Source organism: Callithrix jacchus, chromosome 5 (genome assembly GCF_049354715.1).
Source record: "Callithrix jacchus isolate 240 chromosome 5, calJac240_pri, whole genome shotgun sequence".
NCBI classification, from domain to species: domain Eukaryota; kingdom Metazoa; phylum Chordata; class Mammalia; order Primates; family Cebidae; genus Callithrix; species Callithrix jacchus.
In genome coordinates, this window is record NC_133506.1 from 32,007,410 (window position 1) to 32,033,269 (window position 25,860).

A 25,860-nucleotide genomic window follows, 5' to 3' on the forward strand; every position below is an offset into this window, starting at 1 on the left:
CTCTACAAAAAATTAAAAACTTAACACCGGATGCAATGACTTATGCTGTAATCCCAGCACTTTGGGAGGCCAAGGCTTGTGGATCACAAGGTCAAGAGATTGATCCCATCCTGGCCAACATGGTGAAACCCCGTCTCTACTGAAAATGTAAAAATTAGCCAGGTGTGGTGGTGTGCACCTGTAGTCCCAGATACTTGGGAGGCAGAAGAATCGCTTGAACCTGGGAGGCAGAGGGTGCAGTGAGCCGAGATCATGCCACTGTATTCCAGCCTGGTGACAGAGCTAGACTCTGTCTCAAAAAAAAAGTTGGTTGGGCACAGTGGCACGTGCCTGGGATCCCAGCTACTCAGGAGGCTGAGGTGGGTGGATTGCCTGGGCCTGGAAGGCAGAGGCTGCAGGGAGCTGTGATCACATCACTGCACTCCAGCCTGGGCAGCAGAGAGAGCCACTGTCTCAAAAAACAAAACCAACAAAATCCACACGTGTGCCCTTCACGTGCAGGGGCCTGGTGACCAGACCCAAAGAGGCTCCTGTGTTGGGCTTTTCTGGAAACCGAGGTGCAGCTTTTCCTCTGAGCCCCTGGGAACAGCATCTTTGCTCAGGTCAGCTGCCCGGTTCGTCAGTGGTCCTGGCTGGGCTTCCTCACCAGCCGTGAACCTAAGTGTAGACCTCAGGGTGGCCTCGCTCCCCTGTAAGTGGCAGGTTCCCAGTGGGTAGGCAGGTGGATGGCCAGTGGCCTGCACTGCTGCCGCCCCTGTCACTGGGCCTGGAAGCACACTCATGGTGGAGCCTGCCTGTCCTGCCTCAGTGTCGGCCTCTGAGGCTGCTGGGCCCCGGCAGGGGCGTGTGTAGCTCCCAATGCCCTGTGTGAATCTCTTCCATGTGTCCTGCAGGAATCAAGAGAGATCCGGCCAAGGCCTTTGTGCCCAGGACTGTTATGATTGGGGGCAAGGTGAGTGACTTCCTCTACAGTCCTCTCTGTGCCATTTGGTTTGGGGACAGTGGGTGGGCAACCTACATGCTTTTCATGGTGCCACCATGTCCCCACGCAGGAGCCTGCTGCCCAGCAGTCACCAGCCCCTCTGGTGTGCCTGTAGAGAGTCAGAATGGAATGGAAGCCTGCCTGCCCAGCTCATCGGAGGGGTCCCCAGCTTAGAGGGCCAGTCCCCAGTGGGCTTGCTGCTGCCCGCCTCAGAGGGTCCTTTCTCTGTGTGCCCATAGGATTGCATGGTGCCCAGTGGGCACAGGGCAGCTGTGGCTGCTTCATCACCTGCACATGCCCTGAGCATTGCCTGGTTTCAGATCACTTTATACTGTGACACATACTTTCAGAGTCATGGATGTGCTGTCAGTGAGTCCCAGGTCACGTTGTCATACTCAGCCCTCTGTGGCTGGTGTCCCCACCTCTTGCCACGTTTCCCTGTAGCTTAGTCCTTATCTGGGACTGTGGGGCTGCTGTACGGTGCAGTGTCCTTAGGGGGGCCCTGCTGGAGCAGTGGCCCTGTGAGTCCGGACTGTGAGGCGCCCCAGCCCTCCATGGCAAGGCCGGGGTGTGGGGGTGCTGGTGCCTGTGTGCAGCCTGAAGGCAGCCTTCAGTTAGTGGGAAGCTGGTCAGAGGGGCAGGCACTCCTCCAGGCTCCACCCTCTCCCAACACACCCCATTTGGTCTCTGCCTACTCCTGTCACCTGCTGTTTTTGAAGCAAATTTTGGAATTGTTTCATTTTATTTGTTATTATATCAGTATGTAAAGTCCATAGAGATAAGGACTTTGAAAAAGTTTTTTTCCCCCCCCCCAACCCCTTTCTCTTGAAAAAGTTTTAAATGTTGTAATGAAAATTTTAGGCCAGGCGTAGTGTCTCACGCCTGTAATCTCAGCACTTTGGGAGCTGAGGAGGGTGGATCGCTTGAGCCCAGGAGTTTGAGACCAACCTGGGCAATGTGACAAAACCCCACCTCTACAAAAAATACAAAAATCAGCTAGGCATGGTGGTGCATGTCTGTAGTCCCAGTTATTTGGGAGGCTGAGGCAGGAGGATCAGATGAGCCGGGGAGGTTGAGGCTACAGTGAACTGTGATTGCACTACTGCAATCCAGCCTGGGTGACAGCCAGACCCTGTCTCAGCGAAAAAAAAAAAAGGAAAAATTTAAACCTGGAGAAAAGCAGAAGAACTATAGCAAAACCATAAACTATCCCCCAAACTGCTGGAGCATTTCCCAGCAAGCTGCACACACCGTGACTCTTCACTCATGCACGTCAGCATTCCCCTTCATAAAATGACGTCTGCTACCAGAACCACAGTGGAGGCAGACTCTGAAACATCAACACATGGTACCACCATCCGTCACACCTAAAGCACCGGACAGGAGCGCCCGCGGCACGAAATGTTCAGACACTTCATGGGTCCCCGGGTCCAGCCGTCTTTGCAAAGTGACAGACATTTCTAAAAGTTGATCAGAACCGGGGCCCAGCGAGCCTGCACCATGGATGGGCCGCAGTGTCTCAGTTCTCTGTGGGTTCTTCCCACGGTCGGTCTGTCTGTGCTACCCTGGCTCCTTCCGAATGCGTCCCTCCAGTGCGTCCCAGCTGTCCCGAGGGACAGTTCTTGTGTTTCCTCTAAGTTGGCAGCTCTGAAAGTCCTGGTCTCTTTTACCTTGTACTTTTTGAAAACCTAACTACAATCAGAAAACCAGACTTGACGTGGACACATTTCTGGATGTGGTGAGGTGGCCATCACCGTGAGCGCTCAGCAAATGCCGAGGCCTTAGGGCCAGGGCAGCCTCCGCAGCTACCCTACTGACCGTCCCAACACCAGGCTCCTATGGCTCTGGTTTCACCCTCCTATAGACCCAGGGACCTGAGCAAGGCGTTTTCATGCTAAAAACCTTCAACCTCCCCTCTCTAGGCAGCGCCCGGTTACCACATGGCCAAGCTGATCATCAAGTTGGTCACGTCCATTGGTGACGTCGTCAATCGTGACCCAGTTGTGGGCGACAGGCTGAAAGTGATCTTCCTGGAGAACTACCGCGTGTCCTTGGCCGAGAAAGGTAGCCCTGGAAACCTCTGTTGGACAGAAAACCCACTCCTGCCCGGGAACAGGCACTGTGCTGGCCCTGGGCCTTTTGTCCTCAGCCAGTTCAGCTTTGCCTGGACACCCAGGCCCAGCCAGCCAGGCTGTAGGCGAGCAGGGAAAGGCTTTGGGGAGTGCTTCCCGTGCAGTGCATAGGACTCACAGCGTGTCCCGGGGTTCCCTGTGTGTCACAGGCAGGGGCACCCTTACTGCCGCTCCTGCCTGGCCAGCCCTCTGTACCCTCCCTCCCCTGCCCTCTCTCCCTGCTTCTAGCTATGCCTTCTACCCTGGGCCCCTCTGCTGGTAGGACATGCACCTGGCCAGTGACTGTGTGGGGGCCCCCAGCTTCCGCCAGCCCTCTGCCCCTCCTCCGCCCACGTCCTTGCTCATCACCACCTGCCTGCTCTGGGGCCACCACTGTGCTCTGGTGGCAGCACCTGCCTCGTCTGTGCTTCCTGAGGGCAGCTTGGGCCTGAGGGCAAGTTTAGCCTGGGCCAGTCCTGGGAGACCCTGGAATGTGCTGCGTGTGCCCTGTAGCTCATCAGTCCCCACCCCTGTGGGCGCATCTGGACAGAAAAGTGATTTGCCCACCAGACAGCAGCAAATGCGAGCCTGGCCTTGCGCTCCCCTCCAGCTGCTGAGGGCCGAGGGCTCCCCTATTTATTTCAGGCCAGCGGGCTATCCATTGTTGTCCTGCAAGCTCGGTGGTGGTGGGTTGGGCTCAGTCCCTGGGTGCTGTCCCTGTGGCCTGGCTGCCGCCTTGGTGTCCACGTCGCTTTCCCTCTTCGGTGGTGCCTGGCAGGTGAGGGCCCTTGCACTCAGGGGCCGGCTTGCCTCCAGCGTGGCCAGGAACTTCAGTGTTGTGGTTCATCTTTGCGTGCTCCTCTGACCAAAGTCTCCTGTCCCCTTGTGCTGCCTGGGGCCCCGCTCCTCATGTATTTTGGGGCCAGCTGACTCCTGCTAATCTTTAGAGCAGGCTTTGGGGCACATGGTCTGGGGCCTTGGTGCTGGCATCAGGGCCCCGTGTTCCCCAGCAGTGTTGCTGTGGCTGGCTGGGCTGCAGCCTGAGGTGAAGGTGGAGAGCAGGGTGTGCAGCCACAGGAGAAAGCGCAGGGCAGCTTGTGCCCACGAGGCCGCTGCCCCAGCCTCTCCAGCCCTCCGGCTCTGTATGAATCCACATTCCTCCTGAAAGGATCCAGGGAGCTGATCGATAGGTCCCGGGGATCCGGGGAATGGTGCTGTCGAGTCAGGACGGGCCCCTTGGCTGGGCCTGGTTTCAGGAAGGTTTTGGTGCAGAGGTCCTTCGTCACTTGGGGGCTCCTCACGAGCCTCTATCTTGGACTCTTTGCCTTAAGGCTGCCCTGGTCACCAAGGGGAGCCCTGCAGAGGTGGGTGGCCATGTCCAGCCCGGGCCCCTGGGGGAACAGGAGTGGGAATGGGAGCGGGGCCACCGCCTGGTCCCTACATGCCCCAGCCCTGGGGGATGGGCTGGCAGCCGAGGACAGTGGGTCTCTGTCCCTGTGCCCCCTCTGCAGTGATCCCGGCCGCTGACCTGTCGCAGCAGATCTCCACTGCAGGCACCGAGGCCTCGGGCACAGGCAACATGAAGTTCATGCTCAACGGGGCCCTCACCATCGGCACCATGGATGGCGCCAACGTAGAGATGGCCGAGGAGGCCGGAGCTGAGAACCTCTTCATCTTTGGCCTGCGGGTGGAGGATGTGGAGGCCCTGGACCAGAAAGGGTGCGAGCCCCTTCCTGTGCCCCTGGGCACCTGGCAGCGTGAGGATGGAGAATGAGGGTGTTGGGACGGGAACAGAGGCTGGGCCGGGCTCTTGGGGCTAGGCCACGATGTGCCAGGGTCAGTGCCCCCCCAGGGCTCTGTGCCTGCCTGAGGGGGTGACCATTCTCTCCAGGTGCACAGACTGCATGGGGTCCAGGCTCTGGGCGAGGTCCACGTGGGGATGCTGGCCTGCTTCTATCTTGGCTCGGAGGCTGAATCTGTGGGGTCCAGACCAGGCGCTCCTCCAGGAAAGGCCCTTTCCCCTGGGGAGGGTCTCCTAGAGGGACGCCCCCTGGAGCACAGGCTGGACACAGCCCCACAGAAATGGGGCTCGGGCTGGGCAGGACCTCCACTGCCAGGGACTCTGCCAATTTGGGGATTTGGGGCTTGCCTGCCATTGAGGTTCCCTGGTCTAAGCTGTAACAGTTACAAATAGTTTAAAACTAGTATTTTGGAAACATTTTAAAGATATCCTGAGCTTTATCCACCTCCCCATGCCCCTCCATTGGCGGCACTGAGCTCGGGGCACTGGCACCCACGCAGCCCACATTCCGTTCCGACTCCACTGGGTTCTGTTCCGTTCATCAGTGCACCCCGCTGTGTGTGGCCGTCACATCTCCCCAGTGTCGCCTGGTCTGTGACAGCTTCTTAATCTTTCCTTGTTCTTCATGACCTGGATGTCCTTGTGGAATCCAGCATGGGCCTGACTCCAAGTGAGAATTACAAAGAAAAGGCAGTGTTGCCTCAAAGCACTGGGGAGCCCAGGAGGCCTTAGGTGCGGTCAGGGTGAACACACAGACCTGTGTGCCCTTTCTGTGCCAGGCCATCCTGGGTGTGCCTGTCTGCCCGCCCCCACTCTAGCTCTGCTCGTGTTCTTTCTTTTCCATCTCCGAGGTCCCAGCCAAGGGTGCTTCTCTCTGCCTCCTGCCTTCCGGCAGCCTGTTTTCAAAGGCTCTACCCAGGATTTCAGTGAGCCAAGTTCTGAGTGGCCCTGTCCACTAGAAATGTGGCGTGAGCCACTATGTCCTTGCAGATCTGCTAGTGATGACATTTCTTTTAGCAGTCAGAGGAGCAGATGGGATTGCCTTTATGCTGACTTCACGTCCTTGCTTGAGCTGGGTCCTGCTCAGGGGCCTCGTAGCCACCCATGGCCACTGGCTGCTGCCCTGGACCATGCAGGCCTTGAGCTCCCAGGGCCTCCTGGGGCAGGAGCTGTGCCAGGCTCCAACATGACTTCTCCTCCACGCCGGCCCACCTGGGGCACCGGCTGCTGACTCCCGGCCTATCTCCTTGCAGGTACAATGCCAGGGAGTACTACGACCGCCTCCCCGAGCTGAAGCAGGCCGTGGACCAGATCAGCAGTGGCTTTTTTTCTCCCAAGGAGCCAGACTGCTTCAAGGATGTCGTGAACATGCTGATGCACCACGACAGGTGGGACCGGCCTCCCCGGTTGGCCAGCTGAGAGGGAGGGTCCTCCTGTGGGTTGGATATTCCACCTTGTTTGGCGAGCAAAACCCATGCTCTCAGGACACCTTCTTCACTGTGCCCATGAGACCTTACTGGGCAGAGCCTCAGATGCCAGCTGGGCATTTGCATGGCCTCTGGCAACGCAGGGGGCCCTGGGTGTTGAGACACAGCAGCACAGTCCGGCCCGCAGGCCTTATGGACCAGTGTGCTGAACAGGAGGTGTCATCTGCTGGTTGGAGGTCCTGGGGGCAGCCATTCCCCGGCAGGCCAGCAGAGGGAGCATGGGCCCAAAGCTCCTGAGGGTTGTAGGGGCCGCACAAGGGCTGCGTGTTGGCGCCAGTGACAGGCAGTAGTGAAGATGGAGTTCGCTTGCAGTGATGTGATGTTATAATGTAGCAGTGTTTTATTTCGGTGCAGTCAGCACATGGTGTGGTTTATCGAGAGTTCCAGACTTTGTGAGGCTTGCAGCTCAGGGCTGTTCCTTACCCTGTTGGCAAAAGTTGAATCCGTCGAGGGTTGCAAATTCACCTGCCCTCCACTTTGAGCCGTCCTTGGGTTCGTTTACCTGCTGCTCTTCGATGACCGTGTCACCTGTTGGCTTCAGTCACCCAGATCTGAGCACATGCTGGGATCTGTTCTGGAAGCTGGGCCCTGCTGAGATCTGTGATAACAGAAGTGCTTTTCACACTGTGAACTCTGCGTTCCAGGAAATGTGCTTCTGACTTGACAGTGAACAGAAATGCACGTTTAGATTCATAAATCCGGCATCTCTGTTCAGCACATCAGGAACTGCAAGTCACTGTTTCCTGTGTAGGAAAATCCCGTTAGACCTGAGACAGGTGGCAAATGGAGATGCCGATCCCCGGCGAGTGCCTCCTGCCCCGAGGAGGTGCCACGGCTCTCCGCCGTCTGCACAGGAGGCCTCTCCCTTGTGCAGCTCTAGTGGCCCTGCATGTGGAAGACGTGCTTTAAATGCCAGTTTATTTAAAGGAATGTTTGGCTGAAATAAGGTTTTTCTAAAATTCTGTCCCAGGACACAAGTGCTGCTCACAGAGAAGCCCCATGGCCAAATGGGCCTGGCATATCCTGGCTCTGACCAGCTGCCTGGGCTCCTTCACCCTGGGCCAAATGGGCCTGGCGCATCCTGGCTCTGACCAGCTGCCTGGGTTCCTTCACCCTGGGCAGGACCAGGTGGAGGGTTCCTGGCCTCCTGCCATGAGTCTCTCCCCTTGGGACAGTGTGGGCAGGGTTCCCTGCTGCCCCCGCCTAGCCTCCTGTCACCCATTCCAGGTTCAAGGTGTTTGCAGACTATGACGCCTACGTGCGGTGCCAGGCACAGGTGGACCAGCTGTACCGGGTGAGGCTCCTGGGCCCAGGGGCTGGAGGAGCAGCTGGGTGGGTCTGTGTGGACATGTCGGGTTGGATTATTTCCCAAGCTAAGCAGGTCGGAGGGGTTTGTTTTGGATTTGTCATCAGTCAGCTATGCCTGCCTTTAGGGAAGCTCCCATCACTCCCTCCCTTGAAAAAACAGCTTCTAATGGCCAAGAAAGGAACGTGGGGCCTGGAAACTGAGTGACAGGCAGGCCTCTGGGAGGGACCTTCTCTTCCGTCAATTAGGGCTGACCTGGAGGAGAGCCTGGCCTGGTGTGGCCTGTGACCTGTGGCAGCCGTGAGCTCCCTGGTGGAAGGAGAGTGCCTGTCCGTGTCCTGTGGCACTGGACCTTCCTGAGCAGTTCTTAGCTGGTGCTATCCCTGTCTTGGGGGCCATGTGTGCCTTAAGCAACCGGGACCTTCTCTCCAGTTCCTTGCTTCTTGTATCTAGTTATGTGGTAGCTTTCCTGGTTAGTGGGGCCCCCTTTTCAACAGTTGATTGTAATGTCCCTTCCAGCAGGTGGCCCCAGGGCTTGGAGCTCATCTGGAAAGTCCTCAAGCTCTGCAATCTCCTGCTCTTAGCAGCCTTTAGCCCTGTGGCACCAGAGACTAACTAGCATCTCCTTCCTCGCAGAACCCCAAGGAGTGGACCAAGAAGGTCATCAGGAACATTGCCTGCTCGGGCAAGTTCTCCAGTGACCGGACCATCACAGAGTATGCGCGGGAGATCTGGGGCGTGGAGCCCTCCGACCTGCAGATCCCACCCCCCAACATCCCCCGGGACTAGGCACCCCGCCTCAGCGGGACCAGCGGGCTTTTGTTTCCTTGCTGACTTTCCACCTCCTTTTTTTCCCCAAGCACTTTGCCAGCTGCTCGTGGTCCTTGCTTTTCTCAGTACCATGTTTCCAGGAAGGACCGTGGGGGTCAAGGCGGTTTTGGGAGAGTACGGCAAGGAAGGGAGGTGCTGGGAGTGACAATTCTCCTAGTTTCTTGTAAAGGAAGCCAGAGTTGGCAGTACAAAGGGTCGTGGCCAGCACCACAGCCTCCGCCCACCTGCCCCACCCAGAGTGGGAGGCAGGTGGAGCCACCTGCTGGGCGCCTCCAAAAGTTTGCACACATCTTGCTATAAGCTGATGTCCTTCGCTTGGAACCTCTGTATTCTGGGGTCTGGGCCAGTGGCCATAGTGAAGCCTGGGAACATGTGTTACTGCAGCATCTGGGCCACCAGCCACAGGGAAAGGCCAAGGCCCCACGTGGGCCCCGTCACCCTACCCAGCCCTGCCTCCTGGCCATGCTGGGAGGGGTCGGATTCTCAAGGCATCACCTTCACAGCCCTCTGCCCCTGCCCTGGCTCTGCATCTCGTATGTGGGTCATGGACACAGTTGGGGCTTTCCTTTTGTAGCCGTCCCGGGCGTTGTGTGGGTGCTTGGGACCTGGGATGACTGGAGAGAACACAAGTGGGTACCTGTGTCTGGTGTCTCAGAGGCCTTGGTCAGGATGGAGCTGATGCAGCCCTGTTTTGCTTATTCTAAAGAAATAACTACACATGGAAATGAAACTAGCTGAAGCCTTTTCTTGTTTTAGCAACTAAAAATTGCGCATGGTTACTTCTGTGCTTGAGGAGGCCCTGCTGTGGGCGTTTCTGCCTGGCGGGGAAGAGGTGTGTGCCCTCCCTCCGACTCCCGCTGTGTCCTGAGGTGCATTTCCTGTTGTACACATAGGGGCCTGGCTCCATTCTCCCTCCCTTTCCACCTGTGCCACACCCTCATCTGGAAAAAGGACCAAGTGGTCCCAGAGGAACCCTGCTTGGACAGCAGGCCTGGCACTGGGAAGTGGGGCTGAGCCCCTCATAGCCTTGTCCCTCCTCAAGGCTGGTGACCTGCCTCCCACTGCCCAAGAGAGAGGGCAGGGAACAGGCCACTGTCCTTCCCTGTGGAACTGCTGAAATCTGGCACCTTGCATGCTGGACCTGGGCTTGCAGGAGGCTCTTTCTCACCCCGGCCTCCAGTGCCCACCAGGAGGATCTGCACACGATGCACGGCCCACCAGAGCACTTCAGCCTTTTATTGAGTGGGGCAAGTGCTGGGCCATAGTTGTGGCCTGACAGCATCTGCCGCAGACGGCATCTCTGCGGGGAGGCCATACTCCCTCAGCTGGCCACTGGGGCCACCACCCTGACCACCACTGTGCTACTCATTGTTACTGCCTTGTGTGAGAAACTGATTAAACCTTCGTGGCTGTGGTTGGCTGACGTGGGGACTGTGTTTTACTAACTACAGGTGGTGCTGTGAGGCTGTGGGAAACGAGAGAACACAGGCCTGAGGCCCAGGGTGGTGCCAATGCAAGGATGAGACCTGCAAGTGAGCCGCAGGTCCCCTGCTGAAGGACACCCCATCATTCTGGGACTGAAGGCAGACAAGCTCGAATTTCCACGGCTGCGGGACCTGGGGCCACCTGCGCCATAACAGCTGGCTGTTGAGTTTTTTGTCCCCCCAGGCTGGAGTGCAGTGGTGTGGTGTCAGCTCACTGCAACCTCCGCCTCTCAGGTTCAAGTAACTCTCCTGCCTCAGCCTCCCGAGTGGCTGGGATTACAGGCTCCCACCACCTCACCCAACGAATTTTTGTATTTTTAGTTTCGCCATGTTGGCCAATCTGGTCTCAAACTCCTGACCTCAAGTGACCCGCCCACCTCAGCCTCACAAAGTGCTGGGGTTACAGGTGTGAACCATTGCACCTGGCCAAGCCAGCTAGCTTCCCCCCCACCCCTGATTACAGAGTCTTGCTCTGTTGCCCAGGCTGGAGTGCAGTGGCAAATCTCAGTTCACTGCAACCTCTGCCTTCTGGGCTCAACTGATTCTCCTGTCTCAGCCTCCTGAGTGGCTGGGATTACAGGCGACTGCCACCATGCCCAGCTAATTTTTTGTATTTTTAGTAGAGATCGGGTTTCACCATGTTAGCCAGTCTGGTCTCGAACTTCATGACCTCAGGATCCCCCTGCCTCGGCCTCCTAAAGTGCTGGGGTTACAGGCATGAGCAGCTGCGCCCAAGCTAGCTATTTTCTAAAAATCCTATCAAATCCAGCCGTTACTAAACATGCTATCGGGATAAGAAACACTGGCCTTTCTGGTGTGACTTATACTGGTCCCTTTTTGCACCTGTGGCTTTTGTCTCCCACATCCCCCCTCAGTTGCATAGCTGCTGATTAAGAAATTGAGAGAAATGAGCCCAGGGCTCAGTGTTGCCCTGAAGATCCAAGAACTGGGATGCCAGAGCGCCTCGGGCTCCTTGGCCTCAGACCGGGTCATGCAGGGGCTGCTGCTGCCAGGTTGTCCTCATCCTCACACCCACCATGCACCTGGGTGGGGGGCACCAAGATGGTGCTCTGGGAGTCCCTGCCTCCCCAGGTCTGTGGGGTTCTGCCCCAGGGATGAGTCGCTTGGAGCAAAGTACTGAGCTCAGCAGCCCTGGGTAGGGCACTTGGATGTAACAAGCTGACAGGTGATGGTGGAGCAGCTGCCACACAGTGCACCCTTCTCAGTCTTATCTGCATCTGTTAGTGTTTTGCTAAAAAAAAAGTAGCTTGGCTGAACAGAATAGCTTATGCCTGTAATCCCAGCACTCTGGGAGGCGAGGCAGAAGGATTGCTCAAGAGTCCAAGACCAGCTGGGGCAATGTGGTAAAACCCCATCTTTACAAAACATACAAGAATTAGCTGGGTGTGGTGGCACATGCCTGTAGTCCCAGCTATTTGGGAGGGAGGCAAAGGTGGGAAAACTGCAGTGAGCTATGATTACGCCACTGCACTCCAGCCTGGGCAACAGCAAGACTGTCTCAAAAACAAACCCACCAGTAGCTTGTATGTTTACTTTATATCTTGCCTCAGTTCCCCCAACAAAAGATCCAAAGTAGCTTACAGAGACCAAAAAACCAGGAAAAGATGAAGGCCCGTCCAGATAGAGCAGGTTGCCTCTACTTCGTGGTCAGGAGCTGCGGTGTGTGTCAAGGCTAGGAGAGCAGCCTTGGGCTCTGTGCTCGAGTCCACGTGCGTCCTCAAGAAGGGGCTGCCTAGTGCAGCGGCTCTTACAGCCTCACAGAAAAATGCTCTGTGGTGCCACTTGGGTCCCATGGCTCAGCTGTGCAAGGAGATCACAACTTGGGGGCATGTGTCTGGGGCCATGAGTGGGCAGAACAACTGACACACCCGTTAGGGACCGGGGGCAGACCCTGGCCAGGAGGGCCAGTGTTCTCATGAGCTGACCTCAGGAGCATCTACTCAGCTGCTCCCCTGCATGTTCTCTAGATCTGACCCCAGCAAAAAGGGGCCTCTGGGCTCTCTGTGCTAGCCCACAGCTGCTGATGCTGGGCCTGCAACTTGGAGAAAGGGGTGGGCAGCTGAATCAAACTTCCTACCTGGCAAGTTTCTGAGCTGCTGGGACTGAAAAATTTCATAGCCTGAAGCTGGGTCATGGAGTGGGTCTGAAGTGGCTGGAGGCTCTGGGCTGTGAGCCTGGCTGGGGCTGTGGGTGCCTCTGGGTAGGGCTGAGAGTGTACGGGGCACCTGGCATGGCAGGAGGTAACATTAACCCTTCTTGTGCCGCAGAGAGGCAAAAGGACCACCACCACGATTTTATTCTTAAATAAAGCTCAGTCTAAGGCCAGGTTAGGCATACAGGTGGGTAAAAGGGGAGGAGGTGCAGATCCCAGGCACCTCCACTGTGGGTGAGTGGACCAGCCCAGGGGAGGCAGGGCGGCTGAGGGAGGCAAGCAGGTACACAGGGTAGGTGAGGACAATGGAACCACTGGAGTCATTCTGTGTGCTGGGAAGGGGCAGATAGAACCTGGGTCCCACATTCTCTGCGGGTGGTTCTGGAAAGCTCAGTGTGGTCCCGAGCCCCAAAAGTCCCCTGCTTGGACTCCCCTCGCCCAGCTCAGTGCAGCATCAACCAGGCAGTGATGGCCAGCTACTGTCAGTAAGTCTCCCAACAAGATCTCAAGCTGAGTGGCAGCAAGAAGAGAAGGCCACATGCCTGCCACCTGGGCTTTCCACGTAGAGCCATGCCCAGGCCTCCGGGCACTGCAGGCCTGCAGAGGCCTCCCCCCTGGCATCTGAGTCCTCTCCAGGTGTGAACGGGGCTCCTGAGCATCGCAGATGCTGGCCTCCCCCGGGGCTCCGGGGTGCCGGGCTGCTGACTGGAGGAAAAGGGGAAGAGGGCAGAGGTCTTCATGCTTCCTTCCCACGGCCAGGCTCAGTGCTGGTGCTCAGGCTCCGACTTCCCCAGGAATTCCCTAGACCACAGGACAATCAGGAGCCAATCATCTGAGGTCAGACCAGAGACCCCTCCCCACAGTCCTCACTGAGATCTAAGGAGGCCAGACAGAGGCTGCACGGAAAGAAGGCAGCCAGAAGCCCGGCAGACTCGCTCAGCCCAGAGCAGCACTCAGTGAGGTAGGCAGGGCATGAGCTCACAGTGCCAAGTCAAAGCCCAACACACAGGCAGAGACAAGGCCAGGGCTCTGGTTCTTGACTCTCAGCTTCGCAGTTACACACTCTGGTCTCGATTTTCTATAAATGTCTTCCTTTTATGATGGGGAAGGTGAGAAACCGAAAGCAAACCTGTGCTCCCTCAGCTCACTGTCCCTCAGCAACCCAGGCACCTGTGCCCGGGAACGGCAGGCCGCTAACAGGACATAGCTCTGCCTCTGGAACTTCCAAAGGCAGCTGAAGAAAAGCAGAAGTTACTCCTGGGATATACAGCACTAGGAGGTGATTCTGGCCACCAATCTCAGTCCCCTGCAGAGAAAAACTGGCACCTTGACCTGCTCTTTGGAGCCAGCTGGCACAACACTGTCACCATTAGCAGAAGCCCTGTCCATGGGTCCAGTGCTCAGGGTCAAAGCACCACACCCTCCTAGGCTTAGAAGCTTTGTCCCATGCACAGGGAGGGTTAGCATCTTGCCCAAGGCCACACAGCCAGGCGGTGGAGTGGGGCTTGTATCCTCTGACAGGCAGGTAGGCGAGTCTTGGCAGCAACCTGCATGGGGCCCAGGGCAGTGCAGCGGAGGGCAGGTGTTGGTCCGCTCCACACGCTGCCCTTGTCACTACTGCCAAGGCCTCACCCTCAGGCTTGGGCTCTGCACCTAGGCCCAGGTGGCTACTCATGACCCTCCGGTCTGCAGCCCATGTCCTGCCAGTGTAGGGCAGTCGAGCACAGCGTCTCTTCAGGAAGTAGCTGGGGACAAACAGGTTTTTGAGGAGCTGGCCCAGGGGCAGCATGTACACCTGAGAGGTGTGTGAAACAGGCCTGACCTGAGAGTGGCTGGGGTGTCTGTGTCTGACTGCTCTCAAACGTGTGGCCACCTGTGAGTGTGTGTCCTGCTGTGTGTCTGTGTGGATCTATACACCCTGTGTGACAGGGAGGTGGCTCGCCTTTCATGATCACGGGAGCAGTTCTGGAAGGGGAGACAGGCACTCCCTCAAAGCCCTCTGCCAAGGAAATGGAAGGCTCCCAGGTCACAGTGACTCTTGACCCCACTGAGGCCCCCCAAGCAGCTTTAGGAGCTGCCACCTGCTTCATGCTTAGGTGTGAGCCACCACTGCCCAGACAGCCCCTGGTGGGAAGAGAATGGCTCACCTCAGGATCCGTGGGAGCTCGGGGCTCTTGTAGATATATTTGTGCCTGTAGCCAAGATCCGAACGGAAGGGCACAAACTGCACTTTGAAGTCTCGGAAGCTTCGAGCTGGTGCGGCGATGCTGTAGAGCTGAGGACAGAGAGGTCAGTGCCTGAGGCAGTAGCCTGGCGTGCAGGTCCCAGCCCGAGGAACACCAGCCTGGCAGCTTCCCCTTCAACAGAAACCAGTCCAGAGTCCCACGTACACTGCTTCTGTCGCCACAGCTGGTCAGGACCTGGAGGCCCAGGGGTAGGCTGGCAGGAGCTGGGCCCAGGCTTGGCTCCTTGGCACACCCACCACTCGAGACACTGTCCTCACACCTTCCAGACTGCCCTTCCTCTAGGGAGCGGCCAGTTGGACGGGCCAGGCCAGGTGCCTGGGAGATGGCATGGCAGTCTTCAGGAGCTGGGGTGAAAGGGTCTGTGCCTCAGGCTTAGCTGAAATGGACTCGATGTGTCCACTTCAACCCCCCGCCACATCAGCAAGAGCGGGTGGGCCTGAGCTGTGCGCTGCTGGGCGCCTCTGCATCCTGCCTCTGCCCTGTGCAGCTCCATCGTGTGTGTGCCTTACGGAGCCTGACTGCATGGGGCTGTCAGAGCAGGAAGCCCAGCCCTGGGCTGAATCTGCAGATGAGGCCTGCACACACCCAACTAGTTTGCCCTGCCCTCGCCATAACCAAGACCCAGGCAGCGTTCTCTTACCCTACTCTGTGGCTGGCAGTCAGGGCAAATTCAGCAAAAGCAAACACTGAGGCCCCACAAACAACATGGTCTGCTTTGGTATCAGTGCAATTTCAAAGGCAAGGAAACAGACTAGAAGCTTCTGTATCAGTTTTGACTGTGACTCCTATAATGGGCTGGAGAGATCCTCAGCAAGGGGTTCTTTGCCTTCAGCCCATAACTGACGAGCCCTTCCAGCTGAGTCCCAGGTTGGCCAGGGCTCTAATAATACCGGCAGCCCACCCTGGGAACCCTGTGTGGGGACTGGGAACTATCTGATTATTTTTCACAGTTCCTCCTGGAATCAGTATCCATCAGTGGGCCCCTGCCCCACCCTTGACACCAGATCGCCTGTGTCCTTCCCAAGCAGCCTGGAGATGACGCAGGATGATGAGCTGGCCTCCTGGGCCTGATGTGGCTGGTGCAGTGTGCAGGGGCTGCCTTCCCGCCTGCCCACTCCCAGCCTGGCCCACCCACATAGGCTGCCTTCCTGCCTGCCCACTCCCAGCCTGGCCCACCCACATCGGCTGAGTGTACAACATGCTGGCTGCACCAGAGGCAGAGGCCAGGACCCACCTTTCTGCCAAGCTGGAAGGGCACCACCGGGTCATCCTCAGCGTGCAGGATGAGCAGGGGACAGGAGATGTGCTTCACACTGTGGGAGGGAGAAGGGGCTAGGCCAAGACCCGGGAAAGGGCCAGAGTTGCCCAGACCCTCTGTCCCGATTTCTGCTGGACAACTAAAGTTAACCCTTCATTGTTTCTATGAACATCTATTCCAGCTAGGTGACAGGTGTCAATCACAGCTATATATCAACTCATTCACCAAAACTGGCCCCAGCATATCTTCTGAAGATTGAAAACGATTATTTTCCCAATAGATGTATTTTTTAAAAGTCACAAAACAGTATTTGTAAGTTGAATAATTCAGGTGGGCCAAGAAACTTAGAGTAAGTGAATGTTAGGAACCTGTTGGTAAAGAGCAGTGCCTCTAACTTACGGTCACTCCAACTCTGAACGTTTAGAAGTGAATCAGGATTTTTAGGATTAGACAGATCCAAATCCTTCAGCAAATCACGTAACAGAAGTACGGGCTGCCAGGGCCGGTGAAGCCTGGGCTCTCCTCTGCGGCCCTCACTGAGGGGCGCCTGACCCAAGTCTCCTTTATCCCCTCCCCGACAGTGCTGTCTACTCCTTGAGGGCAACACTGGTGCACTCCCGGCACCTGTGGCAGGACCCGGTGGGGAGCCCCCATGCTGTCTGTCTCTGCTGCTGGCAGAAGGCACACACTCTGGTTCCCGGCAAGGCGTTTCTGATGTGTGAGTCCCTCCAACCTGAGGCTCTAGATAAAGTGGCAGTGCTTGGGATTTCCCAGACCATGGCCCACCTGAGCTCAGGAAAGCCCGCGTGCCCTGGGAGCCAGGCCTCTGACTTCCAGTGAGCTGAGGCTGCGGTCTCACCCAGGGCCACAGGCATTTCACGTGGCTCAGCTGGGAGGGTCAAGGCCAAACGCAGTTTCGGGGGCATGGTACTCAACCTGACTTTTAAAGAAGGAAACCAGTTCACTTAGATAATTCTTTTTCAAGTTTCAAAGCAGTAAAATTTACAAACAAGCAGAGTTTGTTGCTTATAATATTTGTTCAACTTTTCATTTGTTCTATTTTTATTTTTAGAACCAAAACATACTTGAGGGGAAAAAATACTCCATTTTTTTCATATTCTGTTTCAAATTGTAGATTTGAAAATAATTAAATATGTATAGGGTGGTTTACTTTCCCTCTTTTATTTTGAGATGGAGTTTCGCTTTTGTTACCCAGACTGGAGTGCAGTGGGGCGATCTCAGCTCACTGCAGCCTCTGCCTCCTGGGTTCGAGTAATTCTCCTGCCTCAGCCTCCTGAGTAGCTGGGACTACAGGATCGTGCCACCATGCCCAGCTAATTTTTTGTATTTTTAGTAAAGATGAGGTTTCACCATGTTAGCCAGGATAGTCTCAATCTCCTGACCTCATGATCTGCCTACCTTGGCCTCCCAAAATGCTGGGATTACAGGCATGAGCCATGGCACCTACTTTCCCTCTTTTTTGAAGAAATCAAAACCCATGAAATAAAAATATCACAGACATGGCTGGGTGCGGTGGCTCATGCCTATAATCCCAGCACTTTGGGAGGCCGAGGCAGGTGGATCACGAGGTCAAGAGATTGAGACCATCCTGGTTAACATGGTGAAACCCCGTCTCTACTAAAAATACACAAATTAGCTGGGCATGGTGGCGCATGCCTGTAATCCCAGCTCCTCAGGAGGCTGAGGCAGGAGAATTGCCTGAATCCAGGAGGCGGAGGGTGCAGTGAGCTGAGATAGCGCCACTGCATTCCAGCCTGGGTAACGAGCAAAACTCCGTCTCAAAAAAAAAAAAATCACGGACAATGTCAATACGATCTGAAAAGGTTTTTAAAAAATCCTTAACTAGAATACTTAACTTTTGGTTTACCTAATAGATTTTTATTAAGAAACTGTAATATTTTTCTATAACCAAACATAAATCAAATAGCTGAGGCAAAGACAATTTCTGAAGAACAGTATCGGCCAGGCGCAGTAGCTCACACCTGTAATCCCAGTACTTTGGGAGGCTGAGGTGGGCAGATCACCTGAGGTCAGGAGTTCGAGACCAGCCTGACCAACAGGGTCTCAAACTCCTAGGCTCGAGTGATCTGCCTTCCTCAGCATCCCAAAGTGCTAAGATTATAGGTATGAGCCACGGTCCCTGGCAGGTTTTCCCTTTTTAAGAGACCTGTTTGTTAGAGAACAACCCTAAATACTCTGAATTCCACCCTATTTGATTACTGTGACTAAAGAAGCTTATCCAGGGATTCTCCGAGTTTTTCTAAATAGAAAAATTAGTTCCTCCCCGACAGTACTCACTTTTCATCATTTGCAAATTTAATTCCACTGCTTGTAATAGGATCAAGGAAGAACCAGTCAAACCCAGGGAAGTATCGATATATCTGGAGACAAGATGGAAACCATTCTCAGAAGCACTGATTAAGATTTCCAGGCAAAGGTCAAGGATGCAGACAGTTCAAGTTCAGGAACCTATAAGGCCCATAACTACTCTAAGGGAGCAGGGGTGATACAGCCAAGGGGCCACCAGAGCTGTGCCCTGGCACCTTCTGCTCTGGCCATGTCCTGGCTTTGTTGCTGGGGACAGAAGACTCACCTACCAGGCCCCACAGACTGGTACGGCAGGGGCTGCCCTGAAAATGGGGCTCCCACACCTCCCAGCTAGGCCAGAATCCAGCCCAGACACTAGTCTTCCCACAGAAACCAGGGCCGCCACCCTTGAGAAAATGGAGTCTACAGACAGTTTCCTCACATAATTTAAGAAAAACAGCACTGAAAAGTAAGCTAAGTTAAAAGGCTCTCCTGGTCCGTAACTGAACAGCGAGAACAGGATGGACAGACGGACATAGGCCCGAGAAGTACATGGCCAGTGGGGAACGTGGGGGTCATGAACCAAAGTGGGAAGGAGGGAACATAACTGGCTAAGTTTGTTTTGTTTTTTTTGAGACAGAGTCTTGCTCTGTTGTGCAGGCTGGAGCAGTGGCACAATCTCGGGTTCAAGCAATTCCCTGCCTCAGCCTCCTGAGTAGCTGAGGTTACAGGCACATGCCACTGTGCCCAGCTGAATTTTGTATTTTTAGTAGAGACGGGGTTTTACCATATTGGCCAGGCTGGTCTCTAACTCCTGACCTCATGATCCACCTGCCTTGGCCTCCCAAAGTGCTGGGATTACAGGCGTGAGCCACTGTGCCCGGCCAACTGGCTAGGCTTTAAGAGAAGGTCCAAGGCTCCATTCCCAGCTGGGAGGGCATAGGTTGGGTGGGGCCTGGCTTACCCAGAATTCCCGCTAGGTTTCACCTGGGCTTTACCCCAAAATACAACTGGGAGGTCAGACTCCCTGGTCCAGAGTCCAGCCCTGCAAGCACTGTCCTTGCAGGGTGGGGGTCGGGGGGAACCCTGGCTCCACTCCTGAGCAGGAAGGCAGTCCTGCCAACACAATGCAGCCAATGATGCCACATTGTCCTGGCCTCCGGTGGGTCCAGATGCCATCAAATGACCCAACTATGACCTGTCCTTTCACCTGGCTGCAGGTTATAAACATCTTGGGCAGCTCTGTGGCCGAAACTAGTATTAATTTTTAATGAAATCTGTATTCATTAGAATATTTAAATAATAATTTAAAATAATAATCGATCCTGTAGTTATTTCTATGGTAATTATTTTAATAATAAAAATTGAATTTTCATAAAATCTGTACTTGCCACTGAAAATGGATGGCTCTTAGCTTCTTCACGGATATTAGTGAATGGAGATTCCAAAATTAGGGCATCTGGAGGCGTCTCTAGATAAACAAACAGGAAACTGAGAGGTGGGCAGGAAGCCAGAGACATACATGCAACCTGTGGAGCTCTGAGGGGCCCCCAGACAGCACAGGGAGCCCACAGCACCTCCTCCCCAGTATCCACCTCGACAGGCCTCAGATAGCTCCCGGGTCGCCCACCAGGGGACCAGAGATGGCTCTGGTCACTCCTAAAAAGCGGACTTGCTGATGCAGCCTCTCTGAGGCCAGGCCTGTGTGAGGCTCTCCAGCTCCACAGGTATATCATGGGGAGGGTGGTGTGGTCAACCCTGGGCGCCTCCTCAATGTCCAGCCCATGCTGCTCCGTGAAGACACTGAGCACCTGCAGCAGGGCCGGGACTCGGGAGCATCCTAAATGCCCACCACCATGGCTGGGGCCCAACGAGGCACTCACCTCGCTCACAGAGACGCCGCACCAGATTTGTTGCCACACTGGGAAAAGGGGAAAACATAGCTCAGTTGAATTATGATAAAATTGTTTGAGATGAGCTGGGTCTTATGCTGCAAAGTGTTCAGAGGAGCCATGGGGTCTGTGAAGCTACTGGAGTTTCAGGACAGAGTTGGGGAAATGGAGATGCCTCTAGCACTGGGGGTGACCCAGCTGCCCCGCCATCAGCTGACCCCTGCAATGAGGGTTGCATCCACAGCTTCCTTGTCCCTAAGGTGTGTCCTGCTGCCTCTTGCTGCCCGTGCCCTCCTATTGACTGGACCACCCGCTGGCTGGGGGTGGCCAGCATCTGCCTGCACCTCTCCTGCAGCCCACCATGCCCAGGGTCTTTCGCCATCCCAAGACCATGCCTCGTGGGCCCCATGCAGACAGCCAGAGGGATGGTTGGCGCCCCCCACTCACTTTTCTCCTAGATGCTTCCCAGCATGTAAAAGGGCTGCCCTGAAAGGAATGGTGGCAGAAAGGGAATGGCAGTGAAGATCTGGGGATTGGGTCCCTCAGAGACTATGGACCTCGAATCAGCAGATGACTCAGGCTGTCCACAAATGGAGTGTGGAAGTGCCTCCTGTCCTGACCAATGTGGGAAGCAAACCACCCACGGTGCCCTCTCCCAGCTCTGAAGACACTTCTTCCTCAGGGCCAAGTCTCCCTGTGGACACGCCTTGACCTCCACTGCCTATGTCTGTCCCATGTCACTTCCTGGACGAGGAGCTCAAACCCTCTGGGGTCTCTTTAGAGCTTCCCCTCCTGCCTCCGCCACAGGAGAGGAGCAAAGCTTGTTCGGACTAATAGTGCCACAGTGTCCTCAGGAATGGCAGCCTCTCTAGATCCAGGCATGGGAGTCACCAGGAAGACTGGCTCCCACTCAAGGCCACCTCCTGCTGGGAGCCCGTACCCAGTGCCCAGAGAGTGGGCCGCCTCCTGCTGGGAGCCCGTACCCAGTGCCCAGAGAGTGGGCCGCCTCCTGCTGGGAGCCCGTACCCAGTGCCCAGAGAGTGGGCCGCCTCCTGCTGGGAGCCCGTACCCAGTGCCCAGAGAGTGGGCCGCCTCCTGGGAGCCCGTACCCAGTGCCCAGGGAGTGGGCCACCTCCTGTGGGGAGCCCATACACAGTGCCCAGAGAGTGGGCCGCCTCCTGCTGGGAGCCCGTACCCAGTGCCCAGGGAGTGGCCCCAGATGTACACGGGGTTGTCGCCACTTCGTGCTTTGATCCAGTCAAAAACGTGAAGTGCGTCGTAAGTCATGCCCCGCTCAGACGGCGTTCCCACCGAGTCGCCCCAACCTGGGAGGGACAAACATCAGGAGGTGAGGTCAAAGACAGTTCACGGAACCTGGACACACACACCTCCCAAAAGGAGCCCAGAGCCAGGAGGGGACAGGGAGGGGCCTGCCCGGCCCGCCCTTCCAGAGTCCACTGGGCAGAGCACGCAGTGGGGAAAACGGGCACACCCCCACGTCCTCTCCAGCCCTGGGGAAGGCAGCCCTGCCCCTGCTGACTGCACAAACCAGACGTCCCCTCACAGGGTCACTCTAAATTGGTGAGTTGCAAATTTGAATGGCAACTAACAGCGAGCTGAGTCAACAGGACAGACCACAGAGCTTCAGAGCTGGCACCGGCATCCTCAGGCCAGGGCCAGGGCGGGCCTCACCCTCAATGATGGGGGGGAAGTGAGCCCACCTTCTCCCTGTCTTTCTTAACAGACAGGCTAGTGAGGTCTGGGGCAGTGGAAACCTCTGTCACCACCATCCTCAGCGCTATACTTCTCCCATTCCTCCCCTAGCAGCATCCAGGAGTTCAGATGAGCAGACAGATGAGCAGCAGTACAGATGGCGTGGTCAGATGCACAGCCCACCTACCTCCTCAACACCAAAGGCTTAGTCGGGGGCAGGACAGGGAAGAGTCCAGAGGCTCCAGAACAGGGAGGGCATTTCTGGGTTCAAGGCAACCCTCACCCAGAAAAGGAAAGATGCTGGCTACTCTTAAGGTTAATTAGCATCTTGTTTGCATAACACAAAATACTACCCTCTCCTCCCCACAAATTACAACCTCCCAAGAGTCCCTCCCGGGGTCTCCAGCAAAGGTGGAATGCAATTGTCTTTCCAGCAGCTCAACAGTGAGTCATGATCAGATGATCTGAAAGCACCACAAAGGTCAGAAAGAGCAGCTGTGCAGTGTAAGCAAAGCCCGCACTCCCACTTCCTGCCTCAGACACCAGAGGAGGGAGGGAGCCCTGCAGAGGGCTAAGGCCAGGCTGGGAGGCAGGGGCACCGGGACGTCGGACAGAGAGACAGCAACAGAGACAGGGACAGGAGACAGAGACAGACACAGACAGGGACAGGAGGCAGAGGGATGCGGACCAAGAGGCAGCTGGAGTGAGGGAGACGGAGGGACAGTCGGAGACAGAGCCGGGAGTCTCGGTGCCATTTAGAAATGTGGAGACTCCACGAGAAGTGAAACAAACTGCTGCATGGGATTTCGTTTCCTGAGAAGTACGGGAGGTGAGTGGGAAGAAGCCGCCCCTTCTGCCTCTCCTAAGGTCTCTAGCATGCAGCAGAAGAGAGCCCATGTCAGCATGGAGAAAAGAAGGAGAGGGCAAAAAAACACTTTCCCACTCCTCATTCTGGAGTTTTTCCCAGCCCATAACTCTCATCCTGATGGAACTTTCTTCCCTATGGTTGGCAGCATGGTGGCCCCCAAAAGTGTCCACGTTGTAATCAGTGGCACCTGTAAACGTGCTGGGTCACATCGCTGGGAAACGAAGGGTGTGAAAAGGATGACAGCTGCTGACTGTGGCCTGAAATAACCACGAGGGTCCTCATCAGGAAGAGGGAGAGAGAAGAGTCAGGGTCAGAGCCAGGCGACCTGGGACTCAATCACAGAAGGGCTGTGAGTCAAGGAACACTGGGCGGCTGGAAAGGGCAGCCAGTCATTCTCCCTGAGAGCCCTTCTCCCACTCTGATTCCAATCTCTGACCTCCAGAACTACAAGACGCTACATGTGTGCTGGTTTAAAGCACTACATTTGTGGTAACATGTTACAGCAGCAAGAGAGAATTAACACAACCCCACATCCAGGTGAGAGCCGCTCTCCTTTGTCCCTCCCATATCTCCTCTTGGTCTGAGGATAGATACCCCTCCTGGCCCCCAGAAGGTGAGGCAACCAGCCACACTGCCATCATCATCTCTGATCTCTCCAGCTGAGGACTACATTGTGGAATACTTTTTTTTTTCTTTTTTTAATTTTTTTGAGGCCGGGTCTCGCTCTGTCACCCAGGATGGAGTGCAGTGGCTTGATCTTGGCTCACTGCAACCTCTGCCTCCTGGGCTCAAGCTTTCCTCTCACCTCAGCCTCCCGGGTAGCTGGGACTACTGCCACCTGCTACCATGCTCAGCTAATTTTTTTGTATTTTTAGTACAGACAGGGTTTTGCCCTGTTGCCCAGGCTGATCTCAAAGTCCTGGGTTCAAGCAATCTGCCCTCCTTGGCCTCCTAAAGTGCTGGGATTACAGGAGTGTGCCACTGTGCCCAGCAAGAATACACTTTAAAACAGTCACTCAGTCAGTCGCAGTGGCTAATGCTTGTAATCCCAATACTTTGGGAGGCCAAGGCGGGTAGATGGTTTCAACCTTCACAGGCATTCAAGATCAGCCTGAGCAACATGGTGAAATCCTCTCCTAAAAGAATAAAATAAAATTAGCCAGGTGTAGTGGCATGTGCCTGAGCTGGGAAGATCACTTGAACCAGAGGTTGCAGTGAGCTGAGATCACAACACTGCACTCCAGCCTGGGTGACAGAGTGAGACCCTGTCCCAAAACCAAACCAAAACCAAACCAACCAGTCGCTCACTGTTAACACCAAGTATTTCTGTTGCCCATTAAAGCATAATGTCCTTAGTATGTATCAAACTATAAATTCTTGATCTGTTCAGTGGGAAGCCCTGGTTCATTCAAAAAGGCAGAAATACTGAGGCACAGAAGAATCTATCTTCTCTCATAACAGTATTTTTTTTCTTTTGAAACGGGAGTCTTGCTCTGTCATTGAGGCTGAAGCGCAGTGGTGCAATCTCAGCTCACTGCAACCTTCACCTCCAGAGTTCACGTAATTCTCCTGCCTCAGCCTCCTGAATAGCTGGGACTACAGGGGCAAGTCTCCACGCCGGCTAATTTTCGTATTTTTAGTAGAGATGGGGTTTCACAATGTTGGCCAGGCTGGTCACGAAGTCCTGACCTCAAGTGATCCAGCTGCCTCAGCCGCCTAAAGTGCTGGGATTACAGGCATGAGCCACCGTGCCGGCCTCTCTTAACGGTTCTTACTGTCTTCGTAACTTTAATAAGACAAACTTTGATGAGCATAAAATGTGTCTGATGTCCAGCTGCAGAGACAGTCTGAGTCGAAAAAAAGACAGCATTTTCTAATCTCAAATGTTGCAGGTTGGGTGCAGTGACTCATGCCTGTAATCCCAACACTGGAAGGCTGAGGCAGGAGGAGCCCTTGAGGCCAGGAATTCCAGACTAGCCTAGGCAACACAGCAATACCCCATTTCCACTAGACACAAACAAAAGAACAGCCAGGGTGGTGTCATGTATCTGTAGTCCCAGCTACTCGAGAGGCTGAGGCAGGAGGGGCCCTTGAGCCAAGGAGCTCAAAGCTGCAACAAGCTATGATCATGCCACTGTACACACTCCAGATTGAATGACAAAGTGAGACCCTATCTCAAAAGAAAAAATGTTGCTGACAGGGCATCCGACGGGGGCTCCACACGCTGAGCCTCCCCTACCAGAAGGGGCTCTCCCAGCAGCTGCATCAGGGGCTTTGTCAGGACTCAGAACACCAGCACAGCACAGCTCCCGCAGGCGCTGGCCTTGCTCCAAGCTTCTCCAAATGAGGCCTGCCCATGGGATACCACCAGGAGGCAGTGGAACTGTGCTCAGATGATGTGTCAAAAGAAACCTCACCTCTGTAGTCAAAGGTGACCACATGGTAACCAAGGGAACTCAGCACCTGTAAAGTGAAAAATAAGTATTTTTGGCAACAAATCCAAGCATCTGAATTGAGGGCAGCTTGCCTCTTACTAAACTCATCCAGCTTTCTGGCCTGTGCCTTGTATGCCGTGGCGGCTTCATAAAGACTGTGTGACATGCTGCCTGACTCCTGACTGGGTTTTATGAAACGCAGATACCAACTGCCACGGCAGGACCTGCTGACATCCCTGCCTGGGAATGCAGGAAGGATCCCCTTCCTGCTGCTTAGACGCTAGGGGACCAGGCGCAGACTCCCCAAGTTGCCAGGTTGCAGTCCACTCATGCTGCAGGGCAGCCTCTGGGGTGGCCTCCTCTGGGGACAGACAGCTCTCCGGGCTGCAGTGTGATGGCACACCCCCAGAAGGGGGGCTACACCGTGCAGAGACCCCATCTGGGGACCCTTGCTACAACCCAGTATTTCTTGGATTGTAAGAGTACTTGTCAATTTTCTGTTATTTTTCTTTTTAAATCCCTACAGACGAGCTGACCTCTCTCATTTAGATAACTCTTCACACACCCACCCCATGCCCTTGCTGGGACGTCCCCAGCAAGACTGCCACAACATCAGGTCACCCAGAATCACTGCTCCCCTCTTTAGGGAGGGAGCCGGGTGCTTCCCCAGGGTAGCCTGCACTTCCCTGCCAGCTCCTAGGCACCGCAGAGCCTACACCCACAGCCAACCTGCTCCAGCCCTGTTGACCTCAGCAGGGTGAATCATTTCTTTTAACAGAAACCTTAAAGAAAGACCAGTCACTTCTCAGACTCTCCCCACCTTTCCTGATTTAATGCAGTTTACTCCAGGGGGAAAATCCTCCAATAGCACAGAGCGGGGTGTGCTCTTGCTTCTGTCTCTGACCCCTTCTGCCCCGTGGGTCAGTGCAGACCCCTCTGAGGGGA

At 55.4% G+C, this 25,860-nt stretch overlaps 2 protein-coding genes across 7 annotated transcripts in view; one reads left to right on the plus strand and one right to left on the minus strand.

Annotated features, from left to right (window-relative positions):
* PYGB (glycogen phosphorylase B) overlaps nucleotides 1–9,941 on the plus strand; it is a 56,947-nt gene extending 47,006 nt beyond the window's left edge. The window contains exons 15-21 of one of the 2 annotated variants that reach the window (XM_035298524.3): nucleotides 894–952; nucleotides 2,905–3,046; nucleotides 4,605–4,812; nucleotides 6,148–6,282; nucleotides 7,609–7,675; nucleotides 8,324–8,448; nucleotides 8,736–9,941. In XM_035298524.3, coding sequence (XP_035154415.1) covers nucleotides 894–952; nucleotides 2,905–3,046; nucleotides 4,605–4,812; nucleotides 6,148–6,282; nucleotides 7,609–7,675; nucleotides 8,324–8,448; nucleotides 8,736–8,823 — 824 coding nt within the window. In that variant the 3' untranslated portion in view covers nucleotides 8,824–9,941. Of the gene's footprint in view, nucleotides 1–893; nucleotides 953–2,904; nucleotides 3,047–4,604; nucleotides 4,813–6,147; nucleotides 6,283–7,608; nucleotides 7,676–8,323 lie in introns of both variants that reach the window. The other variant, XM_008995871.5, reaches the window with a different exon arrangement.
* Nucleotides 9,942–12,301: 2,360 nt separating this feature from the next.
* ABHD12 (abhydrolase domain containing 12, lysophospholipase) overlaps nucleotides 12,302–25,860 on the minus strand; it is an 83,404-nt gene continuing 69,845 nt past the window's right edge. For 3 of the 5 annotated variants that reach the window (XM_017972021.4, XM_035298525.3, XM_054255316.2), the window contains 8 exons: nucleotides 24,898–24,943; nucleotides 21,095–21,224; nucleotides 19,891–19,928; nucleotides 19,399–19,478; nucleotides 17,999–18,081; nucleotides 15,656–15,734; nucleotides 14,323–14,450; nucleotides 12,302–13,920 (listed from right to left, as the gene is read on the minus strand). In XM_017972021.4, the coding sequence (XP_017827510.1) occupies nucleotides 13,545–13,920; nucleotides 14,323–14,450; nucleotides 15,656–15,734; nucleotides 17,999–18,081; nucleotides 19,399–19,478; nucleotides 19,891–19,928; nucleotides 21,095–21,224; nucleotides 24,898–24,943 (960 nt within the window). In that variant the 3' untranslated portion in view covers nucleotides 12,302–13,544. The remainder of the gene's footprint in view (nucleotides 13,921–14,322; nucleotides 14,451–15,655; nucleotides 15,735–17,998; nucleotides 18,082–19,398; nucleotides 19,479–19,890; nucleotides 19,929–21,094; nucleotides 21,225–24,897; nucleotides 24,944–25,860) is intronic. The other 2 variants (XM_002747526.7, XM_054255317.2) reach the window with 2 other exon arrangements.